At 30.2% G+C, this 19,212-nt stretch overlaps 1 protein-coding gene across 2 annotated transcripts in view; it reads right to left on the bottom strand.

Annotated features, from left to right (window-relative positions):
• Positions 1–2,348: 2,348 nt before the first annotated feature.
• The window catches only part of LOC129972966 (uncharacterized), a 102,789-nt gene continuing 85,925 nt past the window's right edge, over positions 2,349–19,212 (bottom strand). Inside the window, exons 1-3 of one of the 2 annotated variants that reach the window (XM_056087294.1) lie at positions 13,918–14,077; positions 5,672–5,722; positions 2,349–2,845 (exon numbers count right to left, since the gene is read on the bottom strand). In XM_056087294.1, coding sequence (XP_055943269.1) covers positions 2,459–2,845; positions 5,672–5,716 — 432 coding nt within the window. In that variant the 5' untranslated portion in view covers positions 5,717–5,722; positions 13,918–14,077 and the 3' untranslated portion in view covers positions 2,349–2,458. Of the gene's footprint in view, positions 2,846–5,671; positions 5,723–13,917; positions 14,078–19,212 lie in introns of those variants that run through there. The other variant, XM_056087295.1, reaches the window with a different exon arrangement.

Here is a 19,212-nt window from a genome sequence, read left to right as displayed (position 1 = left end):
TAAAGTTTTATTGTTTCAGTAACAATTTTCTAAACAAAATGTAGCCGATTTTAATTTTAACACTAAAATCAATATATCTTATTGACAGCGTAAAGTGGTTTTTCTTTTTGCGCTTTATCCTTGCATCTCTATCACTATATACTATTCATATATCATTGCTTTCTGCTCATAAATTAGACTTGAAAGGATATACCATTTCATTTTACGAACAAAAAAGTAATGCTTTTCTTTCACCGATAGATTTAAATCGGTTGCGTGCTTTACCGGCAATTTGGCTTTTTTTTTTTACAAATATTTTTTGATTGCGGAAGACGCGCATATAGGATATGCGTGTTGCAGACTTCGAAAGCAAATTGTGAATAAACAAGAGTCATGTTCCACATCTCTAATTTTCACTACTGTAGCACATTTTAAAACTGTTAGCCACATTTTGCTGCAACTTACATGAATAAAAATTTGAGACGAGTTATAATTATGTCTTGATAAACAATTATAATAATGAGAATAAGCAGCCCACAAGATGTCTTTCAGAAGTAATCAGCTTCCTAATCGAAAATTTACATCGGGATGTATATAATTATAGTTAATTAAACTAGCATAGAAAATGTTTTTAAAACTATTAAATCGATCAATAAAATAAAAACAGCAATTTGTAATACATTAAAATGCAATTGACTAAAAACGATTATTCTTAAGAGTTACAGAATGGATACAAGCCTTGATAAGAGAATAGATATAGGGATGTTTTGATGCCTGAACTTTTTAAATCCATTTATATAATAATATTGTACACAATCCATAAGATTTATGAAGTTTGAGACTTCTAAAAATATTGAGCACTTTAACAAACATTTAAAATTTAAACACAAATGGCGCTTTTCGAGTTGCAAATTGTGGAATTCTTTACCCAATAAGAGAAATAATTCGTCAGAATGTAAAGTTAAAGAGTAAATAATTTATCAAATTCAACCAAGTTAAACATTTCAATTTTTTCTAGTAATTTATAGCATTTTATAAGTTACTTCATATGAGCCAACAAGAAAAAATTCCAACTTGTCGAATGAAGCGAGGCAATAGCCCATATTTAAAAAGTAGGTACTATTAGAGTATTACGGGAATGGAAAGCATTCTTTTACATTGGTTTCTTTTTTTTATCCCTGTCGAAATTTTTATAACGTTTTATTACAACAGAGAAGAAAATATTCGTTTAAAAATGCATAAACAAAACACGCAAAAAAAAAGTCAACATTGACATTTGTTAATGTGTCCCTAAGTGCATTGTTTTAGGACTACTAGAGAAAAATTCATACGAGTAGTTTTTCCATTACGTGAAGGAGCATTCGAAGTATTGCATACCCCTATAAATTGGCCTTGTCCTTCGATGTATGTCCAAATTTAAGAGTGTCACTGTTTAAAAATTTCTCAGGTTCAATTTTAAAATTTTGCATATTAACAATTTAAAAAGTGTAGAATACACTACATTTTCGTAATAAAAATCGGGGACAATTTATTCATATTTTTAAAGAATAACAATTCAAAATTTTAACATTAGGAAGTCAAAATTTGTTGGCTCATGATTTCGAAAAGAATAGACCTAAGCTATTTAAATTGGTTTCTGGAGAAAATTTGTAGTTTTAAAGGTTTAGAAAATGGGTGTTGTCATTGGAAATTTTGAATTTGGTTCAATTTTTATAGAAATCCCTTTATGTATTTTTTAAAATCTAAAAGGTACGTTAAGGTCTTTGAATGATCCCTTTGTGATTTAAAGATGAACGATGCAAGATTAAAGTTGTGCAACTCCTTAGCCCCCCCTCCCCGTTGACTCTTCAACAAAAATAGAACAATGCCATTTCCTACAGTGTTCTAAACTCGTTATTTTATCCTTTAATGACCAACTGAGCAGTAACAAGCTACATAAAACATACAATTAATCACACGAAGCATATTTCTGAACATGCCCAATCAGCGCTAAAGATAAAACGATTTTATTTAACATTTTTTTTATTATGCAGTGGTTAACCCATATTGGCGTTTAATTGCAAGAGCTATCCAGAATTGCTAATGTTGAAAATGGAACTCTTCAAATAGTTAAACAACTGATTCTTGCGCTACGAATTTATACTTACCACTACTAATAATTACTTAAACATGTTTCGCCAGGTAGAAGTCAATATCCAAACTGTTCCAATCCATTTCAATGAAATTCCATTCGGATTTCCACAGTAGACATTTTAAAGTATAGGAGAAGACGAATTTAATGCTAATTAAATGAAAACATTTAACTAAAGTCGACCTTTAATACGAGACACATGCCACTTACGTTTACATTGAGGTTGAAACATAAGAGATAAAAAAAAATGAAGTTTTATTTCCGAACTATTTACAAAAACGCCTCAGCAAAAAACGCATGGTAACGAATAAATTAAATGCAACATAAATCCATGCAGTTAAAAAGTGTTTATAGGCAACTATTCCAAAGTGTCACCAGCCGAATACAGATTGGAAGAACAATAGCCAATGTACCAGCTTGCGCCATTACAGCCAGATTTTCGATGTTGGCCTTTTTGGTTGGTGGAGGGTTTGTTTCAGTTACTTCGGGTTCGGGTTCGGAAGCGTAAGACATTGTTTCGATAATTTCGGTATCCTCAGTGGTAGTCGCTTCATCAGTACTAATATCTTCTACTGTGGTCTCGAATGGTTCCATGACAGTTTCGTTCATAGATGTTAGGTTTGTTAAAGGCATAACAGTAGCATCAGTCACATTTTCGGGTTCTGAAGTGTCGTTGCCAAAGAAAGGGATCTCTGTAGAAGTCATTTCTGTAGAATTAAGAGGATTAGCAGATGCCTGAAAGAGAAGTTGAGATATTTGAATAAAGGAAGATGGCAGAACAGAAATGCAATGGAATGGAAAAATTCAGAAGTCATTTAAAATGATCTAAATTACAAAATTCTACACAAACAAGTAACGATGTCTCTATAGATTAAAACAATGCAAATAAAACAATTCAGAGTAATTGACATTTCCTATAAGATTCGATTTTTCAGAGACACTGGTTCTCTCAAAAATTTAATAAAATCCAAGTTGCATCTTACAGCACGTGAATATTAGAAGTAAAAACGATGTAGCCAATATGAAAATCTTGTAATTCGTCAGTAAAGAAGTCCCGCAAGATGAATTTGGAATGGCATAAATTTCGAACTAGAGAAGTGCAAGTTAATCATTGGCTGCATATTAATTTATAGATGGAATAGCTTCAAATTCTCAAAACATCCGTGTTCCGAAATGTTTTCAGTATATATTTTAAAATCTAGCATTCTTGTTTAACATTTCAGACTTGCTGCAAGCTATGACAAATTGAAAGTGCCCATTATCCACTTTAAATGTACTTTTAGAAGTTTTGCGACATCTCTGGAGTTTAATAATTTTTTTCGGTTTTGGAATTTTAAAGGACTTAGGAGAATAAAAATATACTTGCTGGCTATGGGAGGGGGCAAGGGATCTGAAGAATATTTCAAAAAATTCAAGTGAAATGGAAAGTTTCAAAGAGAAAAGTATAAGTTGCGAAATTGTAATGCCTAAACATGGGTTTAAAGTTAAAATGTAAATAAATGAAAAATTAAAAAATTTGAAATTTATTCATTTGACGATTTCATGCTTTGAGTTTGTCACATTTGAAGTGGCACAAAACCCCGCAAAATTGAATAAAGCGATAACTAAAGAGTAAAATTAGTTTTCTACATACACTTTCTAGACCTACCGAGGTTTAAAATGCCAACAGTTGAATGAACACATTTTTATAAAAACTTTTGGATTATATTTCAGTACGATACCAAAAATCAGTTAATTACATGAAGGATATTCGATACATGAACTTAACCTATGCAATTATACAAAATCCATCCACTAGTAGAGTACTGTTATACCCTGCACCGATGAGCGAAAAACAATGTAGAAAAAGGACTAATGAGTGGCGAAGGAATTACCCGACGTCATATACCGAATTTGTATCGGATTGTTAAGGGTTTTTTCCAAATGAGAACTCGTATCTACATGGAAGACATTTTATCCGGATGGCATTGTCGAAAACGACTTCAAGTTCTGTGGAGCATTAATCGACAAGATTTGATGAAGAGGTGGATAGCAATATTGATGAGCTAGCGGAAGATCATAGCTTCATACCGGTGAGCTTATGAAATTCCGTTTAAAATTGCAGCAATAAGAGTTAAAAGCAGGAAATAGCTACCGCAGAACAACAATCTGCAAGAAAAATAACGGTGCTGAAATCATGAAATTATTGCATTGTACGTTGAGGTATCGGCCTAATCAAGCAATAACAAAACGCGTTGCAAATTTAATTTTTGGCCAAGTTTAAAACAGACAAAAAATTTGCTTTTTAGAAACTTTCTGGTAGAAGATGGATTATAAATAAGATTAATAAATATCGGGATTTTTAGGAATAAAACGCATTGTCTTATTTTCCATGGATTCTTATAGAAAAAGATCGCTTCGTATTACGAGGAGAAATCGTGAACGAATTAAGCTCATTAAATGAGGTTCTACTGTATTCTTGTAAAAAAATAAACCGAGAATACTCGTAAACGGTAATATTTGTGCAGTTCCAGATGAATATATCGCACATGAAAATTCGTATACAAGTAGGCGTAAAGGAGACTCAATGCACCAATTTTAAGTCGGAAAAGTTTTGCCGTTTTCCCCGCAAATGAGTTTAAAGTGTCCATAGGAAGGGAAAATGTTGATGCAGTGTTGGATAAAATTAAATCGACATTAGATTGCGAAATTAAAAATGGTTTCCATGAAACATTCGGAGTTAAAACTCTTTAATGCAGGAATGTTGTCTGTTTCAAACCCGAGGTAATAGAAACATTTTTCTCCAATTTAAAATCAGAATGTTTGCAATATTTTGTTCGCCTCCGATAAGCGAAAATTTTCGATTCGTGGTCCTTAAATGGGCAGGATATTTTTCACTAAATTCTTGGCATTTAATTATAACATTTTTCCCAATCTTAACTTGGCAGCGAGCCAAACGAAAAAAATGGAAGCAAGAAGCAATTTCATATAATTCCGAAAGCACCGTTCCAGTCAATTTTTTTACAAATCAGGTACTTATTTTTTTGGCAACGTAATGTTACGTAACGTTTAAAATATTTAACAATAATCTTTATTTCGATTCCGTTTCCATAATTTATGTCATTCTGGTTTTGATTTCTTGCATTCATGACGTCATTGGCAAACTACAAGTCAAAGTTAATCTATTTGCTCTATTAAAAAAAAATAACTGAAACGAGATTCATTTTATGACCAAAATCATGGCTATTATTTAATCCATTTGTGGAAATTAAGACGATTTCGAAACTTTTGAATTTCATGTTCTTCGAATAGTTGCATCTGCTCAAAAATCGGATAAGATACAAGATTAAGCTAAAACATTAAGACAGCATGCGATTCAGTCGAATAATTATATGCAAAGCTGAATGTTCCTGTTAGTAAGGTAAAACGTTTACTAATTAGAATCAAAGTAATAAAAGTTACTTTTAATTTTAATATATTCGATTTTAGTAACAGTACACCACTACAAACAAGTTCTGAATACCAATTTCACTGCGAAGTTTAGCCAAATCGGGAATATGTTAAACAATAAAAAAAATTTACCTGTGACAACAGTAGGAGAAACGGGACGACGTAGATGAGGGCCATTTTAATCTGCAAGAAAGAAAAGACCAGTTAGGAATAAGCGGAAGAAGGCCGAGGCTAGTTGAAACCTACGCGCCGCCCAACTCAGTGATCCAGCGGCCATTTCCTACGTAATCTTAAGTGACCATCTGTCGACTTGTCTGTCAGGTGAACGAAATAAGCGAAAGTAGAATAAACAGTTGCAGTGGAAATATAGGATTAAGCTCAAGGTTCTCACAAAACTTGGGAATTAAGGAAGAAACAAATATTTAGTATGTTTGGCAATTAAGACTAAGCTCGCAACGCTATCAAAATATTACGGATGTTTTCTCACAACGTTATTCCTCATTTGAACTGCTAATTCAAATATTACTCCTGAAATTTAAATATTGAAGATACAAAGTATGAAAGTTTAGAAAAATAATAATTCAAAGCTAATCGTATATTAACAATTTTGCCGAAACCAAAATGAACCCAATAATAGAACTCTATTGTTCAATGAGCGAGACTTTCAAATTGCAAAAATTGATTTATGAGTAACAGACTATACAAACTTTAAATTTGGAAGCATGCCACACCTTTTAGCATTTTGCTTCCATTTGAGAAAAAAAAAAAAAAAAAATGGAAAAGTTAACATTGTAAAGAGTCCATATACCTTACTTGCGTAAGAAAAATGATGCGAATTCATACATCTTTGATGGCATTTACAGCAGCACAACGTATAGTTATTGCTCAGAAGAAATTGTTTATTATAATGATATTCACCCCCCTTAAAGCGTGTCAGAGGGCCTAAAATGCAAAATCTGCAAATTTGCAAGTTTTCAAATTCGAAGCAAAAAATTCTGCGAGTTAGATACTCAGTGGCATTAAATAGAGAGTTTTATTCCTTCCGTAAATCAAATAATTATTTTCGCTTTTTATTATATTCAGCATTTTAACGACTTAATATCGATTTCAATATCTTGTCCATCAGATGCGTTTAAAGTGCTCAAGTTAAAATGCGAGAATTAAAGCAGGAGGGATTGACAAAGAATTTAATATTTCTCATTCTTTCATATCTTGTCCATCAGAATACTGAAATTACTAAAACAGAAATATCTAGTGTTTAACAATATTTCGAACTACGAAATGCAATGGCAATATTTACTTCCATTTTTGATAATTGTTTTCTTAGGAAAGTTTCCACAACCACTTAACCGATTGCATCTTCGATTCTTAAGTCTCACGGCATCGAATTACTAAATTTTAAAATCTGCAATTAAATAAAAATATTCAGTAATTTAAAGGCGAAAAGCAATTAAAGACTCTTTATTCTCAAAGGCCTTTATATTATAGAAGTTAAAATCTTCCTAATTAGACGTCTCATCTTTTTAGAATTCATATTTTAAAGGAGTTAATGAAACACTAAAAAGTAGATATTCTACCAAATAAATCGTCTGCATTTAAAATCGTGACTAGCTATTAAGTATAAATATTTACAGTTATCCGTTTCAGAAATAAAGATTACATTTATTATTAACACTTATGCTTGTCATGAGTGTCATGAGTTTTGAGGAATACTCTAGAGTCGTAGTCAGGAGTTTCTCAGAAAACATTAAAACAAGACATCGGCAACTAAACAAAAGTGTCCTTTCATAAAGTGAGACTACTTATTTTCTACTTGAAATTTCTCGAATTAAATAGATTTGTGAAGAATTTGTCACGGTAACATAATAAAGACACTCCAGCAAATCTTTATGCTAATAGAAAAATGGATTTTCAGATCTATGTAGAAACTACACTTTCAATTCGTGAATAAATAAAGGTTTTAGTATGGGAGCATACGTTTGTTCAAACGATATTTCGTAAAATGAAGCCGATTCAAATACGATTCTGAACATGCAAGCCAAGTCACAAAATTGAAAACATGGACTTCAATATATTTTCTATAGAATTATTTGTTTCGAGAACATTTGTTGCCTAAAATTCGAGCAAAACCACTTTCGAGCAGTAAACAAATCTCGTCGATAAGCAAGCAAAAGTGTTCCGAGCACTTGAAAAAAACTCATTACAAAAAACAGGATCTACTTTTAAATTAAAGAGAGGAATCAACACAAGTAGCAAATGAATTATGCAATATATTTGGGACAATTCCTTTCAAAACAATAGTCCAAAGCTTCAAGATTTTTAGAATATCCATGATTGAATCATTAGTTAAAGAGTTGGATAAATCTCAGCTTCCTGTTCTTTTATTTAGAGGAAGACAAAGTAACAGATTCTTTGCCAGCTAGATTATATATAAAGTACTGATAAGAAAAGAGATGCTTAGAAAGCCAGATATTTTTTTTATTATGCTACGCTAAAACTTTTGTTATCCATTCCATCATTAGAGCCAAGTTCCGCTTATAAACATTTCGTCAAGAGAAAGCAGGAACAAGTTACAAGTTCAGCCTCGCTCTGAAGGCACTAAATATATTGCAGTTATTCTAAAATGGGCACCTAATTAAGAAAAATTGACTAAAATATTTCCTTAATTATCGCACACTATATTGAGGTTATGAAATTATCTTCGCATTGGTGTAATAGTTTGAAAATTGAATTTAAAAAGGAATTTAGTTTAAGATCGACAAAAAAATTCTGGATATCAGACAAGAGATCAATTCTGAAGTGTGGTGAACGACAATTCTCGAATCGGTACTCTTTCCGAACTTCCTTGCCACACAGGTGGCAGAATACTTGGATTCAACTAGCACAGGGACTTTAGCCAACAATTCCTAAAGTACACGATGCTGCTATTACTTGAAAGGCAATTCAATGGTTGTGTCCTTAACAGGAAATTGTCCTCTTGCGTCCGGTAAACTCCAAATCTATTAAAACGCCATTTAAATTCATATAACAGAAATAGTCAAAAATGTTTAAAAATACATTTGGAATTTAAATACCGACAAAAACCAGTTTTGTTCCTGCAAGCCAAATTTTGCCATATTACACACCACATTCGCATTGCACTTTTCACATTTATTAGCCACTAAAATTTTACAAATGAGTTATAAAAACAGAAATTCCAAAATGCAAGCCATTCAAAAATATCACAATCCAATCTCGTTTATCGTGATTGCACTAATGGGAAAGCGATAATTCCACAAGATATTTATATTATTCCAGGAAGATAATATTCATTCAATATTTTATCGGGAGATGAGGGGACATTCTCAATCTCAAGACAAGTCTTGTGTCGATTAATTACCTATATGAAGGCCTGTTAAATTATCGTTTCCCATCGAGTAGAACGAGGTATGCGATTGGACTGAAACACAAGGATCGCGAACTGATGAATTTGGATTCTTTACATGCAAGTTAAGTTTGTGATCGCGAAGTTAGAGGGATAGCAATTTAACCGAGACTCCATTAGCGCGAAATTGCGAGGAATGTATTAATTGCATCCCACTCCTGATTTCTTTCCAATTTCACGGAAAATTGAGATGTATAGAATTGACACAATATTCTAGCCTTCACTTATCTGCTGTACACTTCTAGGATACGGGGAGTTAATTTACAGAAATAAGTAATTTTACACTCGTACTCCACTCGTAGCAAGATCTTCAGGGGAAAAAACAAAAGCCGAGAACGCAACAGTCTTAGCTTGTGTATTTTTCAGAGAATCCCTCGCCGATCGCCTTTAAATTAACACCCTATTATGAAAACAGGCATTATAAAATTGAAATAGGGTCATATACAGCATCTCATTCTTTAAATTTCCACGGTTCGGAACAATCTCATCCCTTGAACCATTTATTAAAAATTTTAACTTGGTCAGCTTTAAATTGAGACTTTCTTCAAAAATGTGAAGCCATTTTACTGTTCAAAATTTGACACCACTATAGAATTAAAAAAGGAATAAACTTCTCGCGATATTTTTTATGCACAATTCCTTCAATTTTATTAAGTTAAAAATATATTATAATACTTTATTACAGGATTCATGCATTTTCGCTTTGCGAGAGAAACATTTGTGTGCACGTTTACATCGATGCAAGTAATTTTTTGTTTAAAAATAAATTAACCTAAAACGTGTTTAAATGTTTTAGGTTAAGTATTCGCAACTTCGGTGCGCTCAAGGATTTTAAATTTACCATTTTCACAGACAACTTTGTTAAGTGTAAATATAATGCCAAATATAACTTCCGTTGAATTTAGTATTAAACCTGCGACCTTCCATTCTTAAACTTCTGCGTCACGAGGAACAAAATTTAAGCATGTATTGGTGTTCTGAATAAGGTTATTTACTCACAATTTTGAATTGATTTTTACCCTCAAACTTATTTTAAAAGATTTAATTATGGCCCAATTTATACGATTTTTCTGTCACAATTAAAAAAAATTCCGATACTCCTATTCCATCCTTTTCTGACTGGATAGCCAATCAACGAATGTGTCCGAGATCCATCCTACATAATCCTTGCCCATTAAAATTCTCAAATATTGAAGATTTATAGCACGGATAAAACTTTAAAAAAATGCATGCATTTTTTTAAACAATGGGATGATTTATGTTTCATGATCTTCGATAATATTCCTGAAATCGAATCTGAAGAATTATTGCAATAAATAAACAGAAGTATCCACCCGATATGAAGACTCATCGCTTGTTTTAATCACTTGTGTTGTTCTATTTAGATGACAACTTCCGTTTCCGCTTTGATTCGAAAAAAGTTCATAGAACCTTCTAGATGTTTACAAACTACGCGAAAAAGATACCGTTATAACATAAGCCAGTTTAAAAGTCTTATAAAAACTTAAGTGTTCCTAGTTATTAAGATGCAAAGATTTCTGAAGGAAATTATGCTATTACTAATGAAAAATATTGCCATTTTAATGAATTATGGCATTAAATCTCCATGCACAGTTTGCAAATAATGGGACAATACTAATCAGGGAACCAGGCGATAGTTTGATGTCCTGTTCAGAAAAATAACAGATTTAGCTCTAAAGTATAAGAATTCTCGTTTTGATAAAAATTTTGCATCTGAATATTTAGTATTCTTGTAAATACTGCTACCTCACCTCGGGTAATATACATAAATACAGAATAAGAAACCAATCGAAACTCAAAATCTAATCATTAATAAATTATAAAAATTACTCATTTCTTTCAGCTCCAAATTGAACGCCTCCATTTTTCAGTGTCAATTTGAAAGATCAGTGATTAATTACAAAATATGTAAAACCGACTTATTTCGATGTATTTGAAATTTATTGAAGTCATACATTAAGAATATCCATATAATTAAGTACAAAAACTATAGAAATTTGAAGTCTTTAATAGCCATCTTTCAAAACAATCGAATAACGCATCACGAAAATCTGAAAGTAATGCATTATTTATCGAAATTTATATTAAAGTATCCCGTTTCTGAAATTAAAAATATTAAAATTTTATATTTTAGTTGTACTTGCTTAGATGCAATTGTAAATCTATGGATTGCAATTTACTTGCCATTGAGCCCATTTCTAGTTGGGAACTTAAAATTTATCATACTACGCTGTCCAAACCATGCATTGGTCAAAACCAAAAACTCGTAAGTGAATATTATGCTTTCAGAAGACAGATTCCATATTTCAGATTCGATTACTTTTAATTAGAAAGCGCTTGATCTTATTCCAAAGTTTATTTTCAATCTTAATAGAAGCGTCTTTGCAACAAAATTGTTTAACATCTTAATGAAATTTTAAAAAAACCTGGAATTGATGTTTAAATTATAAGATGTACGCATTTGCAAGATAATTATTAAATATGCACAATTTCGATGTAAAGCAGATTTAAGGCGCATTAAATCAACGAAAAAAGTGAACATCTGATATTTACAACCCACTTGACTAAGATCCAAATTTTGCTATACGTCTGAAATTGCGTTCTTATTAAAATTAATGCTATCAATGTAAAACTGTAGCTCTTTACAAAGCCAATTTCTGCAAGTTGACTTCACTATGTTTATATTTAAGTGTTATGATTGCAAAACAGAAAGTTCCTCATTCAATAATACTAACCGTCGATTTAGGAATCTTGTTTTTAGTGCCATCTTATAGATTGACATTCAGTTACGTCCGAGTAATTTGACAATACATAGAAATAATCCATTATTGGAAATACATTTGTATATCGTTAAAATAAAGGCATTTTATCTTTAGTGTCGACTAAGTAAATTTTTTGAAATTTCAAATTTAGTCCACTTCCATTTACCACGAGCACTACCGAGCGGACTGCTGTAACGCTTCCGTTTTCACTAGAAATTTCTCATACAACGACTAGACAAAATAAAGCAGTTCTCCGAATTTAAAATTAAATGTGCACCGAACCAAGGAAGAGGATTACCATTTTATTTCAGAGCCATTTTTAATGTTGCTACTCTCTGTATGTATCGGTATTGCATGAAAAGCCACACGCAAAATTATCCATTTGGAATTCGCGACTTGAGAACACTAAAAAAAATGCATTGGGTACAAGCAACGATTTAAAAAAAAAATTAAAGTCTCGTTTGGTTGAATTCCATTAAATTTGCCCAGGAATATGGCATAATATCGAGAAGGCATTAAAAGATTTATGAAATTCAGACAATAGCAAGCAAGATAAAATATTGCTTTCCCCTCAGTTTTTAAGCGTTTTAATTAACCAATTCAAAAAGATATCGAATATATAGAAAAGAATATGTGAAATATATATCGAATATATGAAAAATATAGAAAGAAGAAAGTTACGCACTAAAAATCTAATTAGCATCTATGCATAAATTACCACTGCCTGAACTAATGCATTTCAATTTTATTTTTAACTGTTAATTTTACTTTGCATTTAATACGTTTGTAAATAAACAGCCATTATATCATCTGTATAATATGCTGAAGTAACCCTTGCAGAAAAAATCGTAACAATATTTTTTATTTCTGTAATAATTTAATTAGTATACTGTAAAAATTTTTTTCCAAGTAGGTTTCTATTCTTAACCCAATACACTGGATCTGTATACCAGCCATTAGAGCACTAAGTACGTGCAACATCCTTTAAATACCCATACAACGTCTAGAGGATTACGTTAGGATTATAAACCGAAAGGGCTTCGACGTTTTTTTTTTCATCCGATATATCAAACGATACATAGCTTTGAATTTTTAAAAAAAGAAAATGTGCATCTTATTACATTAAAATAAAACGATATCCAGGGCTAGACTGAAATCCTACCTAAAAACCAAAAAATTTTCCCGTTTCCATAAATTAAACGCAATAAAAATTCCGAAACTTTAGATGAAAAGGGAAATGCTTCCGTTTCCTGTTTGAATAAATAAGCAGGGAGCAAACTTATTTTTTTGTTATGAATAAATTGAGAATATATTTCGATTTCTTTTTAGGCTTCAAAACGCAAAAATCTAGAGCCTGTAACTAGAAGTAAATGCAAGGAAGATGCATCTATTCAATACTTTTAAACCTATTAATATTTGAAAAGGTGTCATTTTTATCTACACGAAACTGAAATTGGCTCCGAAACGTTAAAAATCTATTGCAGAAAGCTTAGACTTTCAAAATGAAAATAAAGTCAAGAACATCAAATTTGTCTTAAGACTAATGTTCAAAGATGTATTCTTAGCAACAAAAATGGGCCATTTTTTTCACAATCGTATATACAACAATGCAGGAGTAAAATGTTGAATACGGAGCTTCTACTGAAAAGCGACAGAACACTCAGCATTTTATCGAAGTAAATTTAAATTATTCCAGTCTAATGGAATTTAAATATTATTTATCTTCAAATTTGTGTCAACTTCTTAATTGTCCGATAATTCAAATAGATAAATTAATAGTCCACGCTAATCATTCTATAGTAATTATAGTTAGAAAAATCAGTATTTAAAACTAAATACAAGAGCAAGATATGTTACGAGAGAAAAGGAAACCGAATTAAAAAAAAAAAATATTCTACTTCTGTCTTACCAATATATAAAAAAAAGAAAGAAACTAAACTATCTACTTCTATGTATCCAAGAATTGTGAACAAACTAAAAATAAAGTTTGAGGGAAAAAACCAAATAGAAGTGAGCAATTTGTACATAAATTTTAAAGTGTTAATATGGAACATTAACTAGATTTAAAAAACGCGCGAAAACTTTTCCGAACAAAAATTCTAAGACTGTCAAAAAATACATTATAAAATTCACTAAATAGTTTAATGGAATTAAACTGCTGAAACACTCACCTTGCAAAGCAGAATAATGCACTAAATAGTAATAGCAAAACTTAACTCCGGTAGCACTAACGTAATCCACAAGAGAGAGAGAGAGACCCGACTGTCACTTATGCGTTCACACTACTAGAATGAGAGACATTTCAACCTTGGCGCTAGATTTATACTCGTCTGGCGCAATTCTACCATTTACATACGCCTGATAAAGCGCCAGCACGTGTTCCATAATACTTCTTTACTTTTTCAGAATATATTTTGTTCTAGATTAAGAAAAAATAAAAATGACGGTTCAAAATATTTCAATTAATGTGAAAGAATATATGTCATGATATAAAAACAAAAGACTATATTTCGACATTCATATTACTTTTTTTTCGCTTAGTATAGATATGATGTCTAGAGTTGAATAAACTTTGGCGAAAAATAATCAATTTTTGGCGATAGAATTATCAAACGATTATTTTTCAAATGTAGTTTATTATCGAATTTTTTCTAAATTATTTTGTATCTTTAGAATTTTATTGCGAAATATTTATGTACATTTAAATATAATCAAAATCAATGTATCAAGAAATACATGCCGAATAAAGCTATCTTACCGGAAAAAAAGGCAAAAGTTAAAAAAAAAAAAATTAGGTTTAGAGCATAAACTCTTTAGTCCAGCTGTAAATTAATTACAGCTTTAACGAATTGTTCTTCATTTGTAGATTCAAAGCGAAAAAGATAATCTTGGAAAATTAATTATTAAAAACAAGTGATGATACTTTATTTCTGAACCTAAAATTCGTCCACAAATGAAAATTAATAAATTCCTTTTAATTCGAAGAAATGAATTAACAGTATTGTTAATATTTGTTGACCTTGATATTTTTCCTATTTATCACAAAAGATAATATCCCCCAGAAGTAATTTATATTTAGATGGAGACATTAAAATATAATTTGATAAATATCATAAGTTTCTATTTAAACATTTATCTTTACCTGATTTAAGATTCAATCTTAGTTAAAAGAAGAGACTTATAAAGATGAAATGGCACATTTAAAAAAATTATTTTTACATTTGAATAATTCCTTTTTATTCTAGTGTTTTTATTATTAAACTGTATTTTTTTAATATAATTTATTCATAACAATTAGGAGCAAATTTTCTCCAATAATAACATTTCCCACAAGGAATAACTGCAACTGTATAAAAATGCATTTTTAATTTTTATTTCTTTAATAAAATCGATTTTTTTTTACAAGAAAATGATTCTATTTGAGAAAAATGATTCGGAAAAATAGCATATTGAAAATTATTAACTATCTTCAAACTAATTTAATCGTCTGATATGTTGATAATTCGAATCTAGATTTCACCGAAACGTTTTTTGTTTAAATGAAACCTATAATATAAACAGATTAGATCTATTCGGGATTATATGCTTGCATATTTCTATTTCTTTTTCTTTCTTAAAAAAATATGTTTTAAAAGTGCACATAATTCTGAAACATTGGATTCTATGGATCTTAATTGATTCAGTAAGACAGCCCATTCCGGTAACGGAAAGCGTCATCTAATTAGATTAAGAAAAAAGCAAAACAGTTAAAAGATTAATGTGAATCGCTAATAATAACTTTCCACAATGAAACTTTTATAATTGGATGCATGATTCATCATTCTTAATCAGTGATTGATAAGATATTTCACATTATTTGCAATAAGAATTCACTTTAAAGATATTATTATAAACCGATGGAGTTGAAGGTGTGATTTGTAGATACATGCAGATATTATTAATATCCAGACATTAGTATTTATTCATAAATAGAAACTATTGGCAAATTTTTTCAGTCATAAAAGTTATAATATAAAGGAAATGGATTTAATTCACGGATTGGCGTTATTCCAAAAAATCTGTTATTTCCTCATAACAATTTTGTGAATACAAAATAAATTATAGATATGTAAATAAGGAATTAAAAAAACAATTCTAATTGAAGGCTTTTGATAATTTCCGTAATTTCCTCTAATCAAGATAAACAAGAAATGGTAAATGCGGACATTGATCATTTTATTTTAAAATATATTATGTTTGTATGAGTTGTTTTAGTGAATTATACGAACCGAAGACAGCATGAACATTATTACAGATGAATGATTATTCGAAAACAATCTAATATTGCAGCAAATAATGAATGGGATTGCTATTTAATCCTCGTTAAAGTTGTAAGAGAAGGATTTGCCCGATTCTTTTCATAATACAACAAGACTTTTTTTTTTTTTTGAAAGAGGGAAGGGGTATTTCGTAATTCTGGACCGTAATAAGATGACAAGGAAACTTGAATCGGTGTCACAATTTCTAAACTTCCTATCAACAACAATGTGAGAATATTTGTTCATGAATTCTGAGGACCAGAATCACAATCAGGACAATTCTAGCAGAAGGCTACAAATATCGTCTTTATAAAAGTACAATTTTTAAAAAATGATGGGAGAAAAGATAATTATACTGATAATTATTCGATAATTTTACTCTTTGCAAATTACCTCAATAATCAACAATATATGGTCTCAGGAATTAGATTTAGAGAATTTATTATTTACATGGAATGGATTATTTGGAATTTGTAATTAAATTTTAATGGTTTAAAACAAGATCTTACAAAGAAAAAATCCCACCAACGATAAATGAATTATTAATTTCAATTTCTCTGACTTCTTCAATGTCTTTGTAATAACTGAAATACTATATAGGGTATAGATATATTATCCATTAATAAACGGCATTTACTACAAGTAATAGAATTCATTGTTTTAAGCCAACAAACTTTCATAACTGGATCAATTTTATCCGCAACGGAATGAAAATTTGATTAAAAATGTTAGTTTCTCAAAAATATGTAACTAAAATATGACCATTAAAACCCGGGAACTGTATAAAAATTTATATTTCTTGATTTTTTCAGCATTTACTGACCAGAAACATAAAATATAACTCTTATTATAGCTTTTTTTTCATTTGGAAATTATTTCTAAAGGTTTAGAAATTAGTTATTCGGGTACAATTGGATTAGACACACTGTATACAACGTCGCATAACATTTACATTCTACTTTTTTTCTCTTCGTGTATAACACATTTTATTGGCTTCCTATGAATTTTAAATCATTTCTGAATGCATACCTGATTTCCTGAGATTTATATCTTTACCTAGTTTATACCACACTTACACCTATTCCTTGAAAAGCATAAAAGGAGATGTATAACACTGTTCTAAGTTTAAAAAAATTATTCTTTTAAGAAGTCTATAATAATTCATAAAGTTCTTAGTTACTCTTAAGAAGTTATAAGATTTCTTTAAATTCAATTCTTTTTCAATGAAGACAATTTTGAATACACCATTTTGAACAAATATATATAGGATTGAAATATAAAACACCCATATTCTGAATAGTATAATAGCATAACTAGTTGATATTAAGTATTATTCAATCAAAATTAGGATCAAGAATTAAGAATATGAATATTTTAGCAAGCTGCTAGAATCAAAAAAAGAAATCCGTTGATTTCTTTTCTTTTTTTTTTTTTTGAATTTTTTTTTCAAGAATTTTTATTAACATCACTGGAAACAGTGAGGCTATTTTGTTTGCTTTACTTTAAAAGTCTTTTTTTTCTTGTAGATTTACAGAGATAAAAATACAAATCTTTATTTGTTTCTTTTATAGTCGGAAACAAGACACAGATTTAGTGAGATTTTCAATTTGAACTTATGGCGCCAAAGGATTCTAGTTAGTAATATACAGACATCATAATAGGGCGAAATGTTGGTTTGAAAACTCGAGGGAGATATTAATTTAAAGTCAGCATGACATCACATCGTATTGTTGGGAAAGAAGCTTCGATTTTTATTTTTATAAAAGGACTCAGGTTGACATTTAAGGAGGTTTAAATTTTTTTTCTTACTTATTTTATAAAAATATTCCTTGCGGCTTTTATGATTGGGAAGAATTCGTTCACTTCTTTGATGTAGAATTACTAATATTTCTTTGATATGATTTATTTCATTTATTGTCAACGTTTTTTAAAATTTCTAAAGGGGATTGAGCAGATTTTGTTTTGGTATATTTTTTTCCAATAATTGATCATGATACTGTTTTACTTTCTCGTATATGAAGTATACAAAGAGAAAGTAATGTAATCGTGAAAAGAATTTGAGCTACAGTTTTTACGAATCTCCAGGTTCCAGACCACTTGAGCTCGAAAAACATATTTTTGGAATTATATCTATCTATCTACGAACACGATAGAACTAGATGGATGAAATTTGTTATACGATTTTTGTATTGAATTTGTCGGTTTCCTTCAAATTTTGAATAAAGTCTGTTTTAAGGCAGTCTTTTTGACTGGCTATTCGTGTAAAAGGGAACACGATAATCGTAAAATGTAAAGAGCTAGATAAATAAAATTTGGTACACAGGTTTAGTATCTAATGGGTATCTGTCAAGGTGTTGACTGTATACCAGTCTGTGCTTTTCACATGCATGTAAATTCGATAACTCATTTGAGCTAATGAAATTTGGTATGATCTTGGGCAGGTAATTTTAGTTTATAGGCAAATTTTGGTTTCAGTCGGTCATGGGAAAAAGGCATCTAAAATGCATATTCGGTATTCTGCAATATTCTTCGAAACACAGAATGCTTATGCGTAGTAACTCAACAAAAAAAAGTAAGAAAGGTGAAAGAAAAAAACTGTGAGTACTCGTGTCGTTCACCGCATTTTCCAAGGTTTACAATGTTTATAAGGGGGGGGGGGCTACACTTTTAGTAAGGAATGTAAAATAAAGCTTCTTGGAGACAATTCTTGATAGTTTAATCTGCATGAATTATTATAGGTAATTAATTGTATCTTTACAGTCTCCTTCGTTGGGTAATTCTAAAACATTTGTTAAAACCCCCTTTTTTTTTTTTTTGCACACCGTGATTCATTTTTTGCCCCCCTGCTGTTATATCTTACCTCCACACTAAAAGAGGGTTGTTTTTACGTATATTTGATTAATTTAATATTTATATTACTCGAATTAATTATGTTTGTAGCATTCAATTTCGATTTAATTTATCATTTTTTTATACTTATATTAGTTCAACATTAAAATATGTGAAAACGGCATTGAAACAATTTCGGTTGAGTTTATATGAAAGCTGGTAAATACTATTTGAGATAAACAATTAATTATTCATGCCTTATTTTTATCACGCTTTCAATAAAAAAAAGTCTAAAAAAATAAGTTCTAAGGAGGTTCTGAATTTTTTTTTCTGTTTAAC

This window comes from Argiope bruennichi, chromosome 6, assembly GCF_947563725.1.
Source record: "Argiope bruennichi chromosome 6, qqArgBrue1.1, whole genome shotgun sequence".
NCBI lineage: Eukaryota > Metazoa > Arthropoda > Arachnida > Araneae > Araneidae > Argiope > Argiope bruennichi.
Note: the sequence above shows the minus strand (reverse complement) of the source record. Positions and strands in the feature narration are given on the sequence as shown.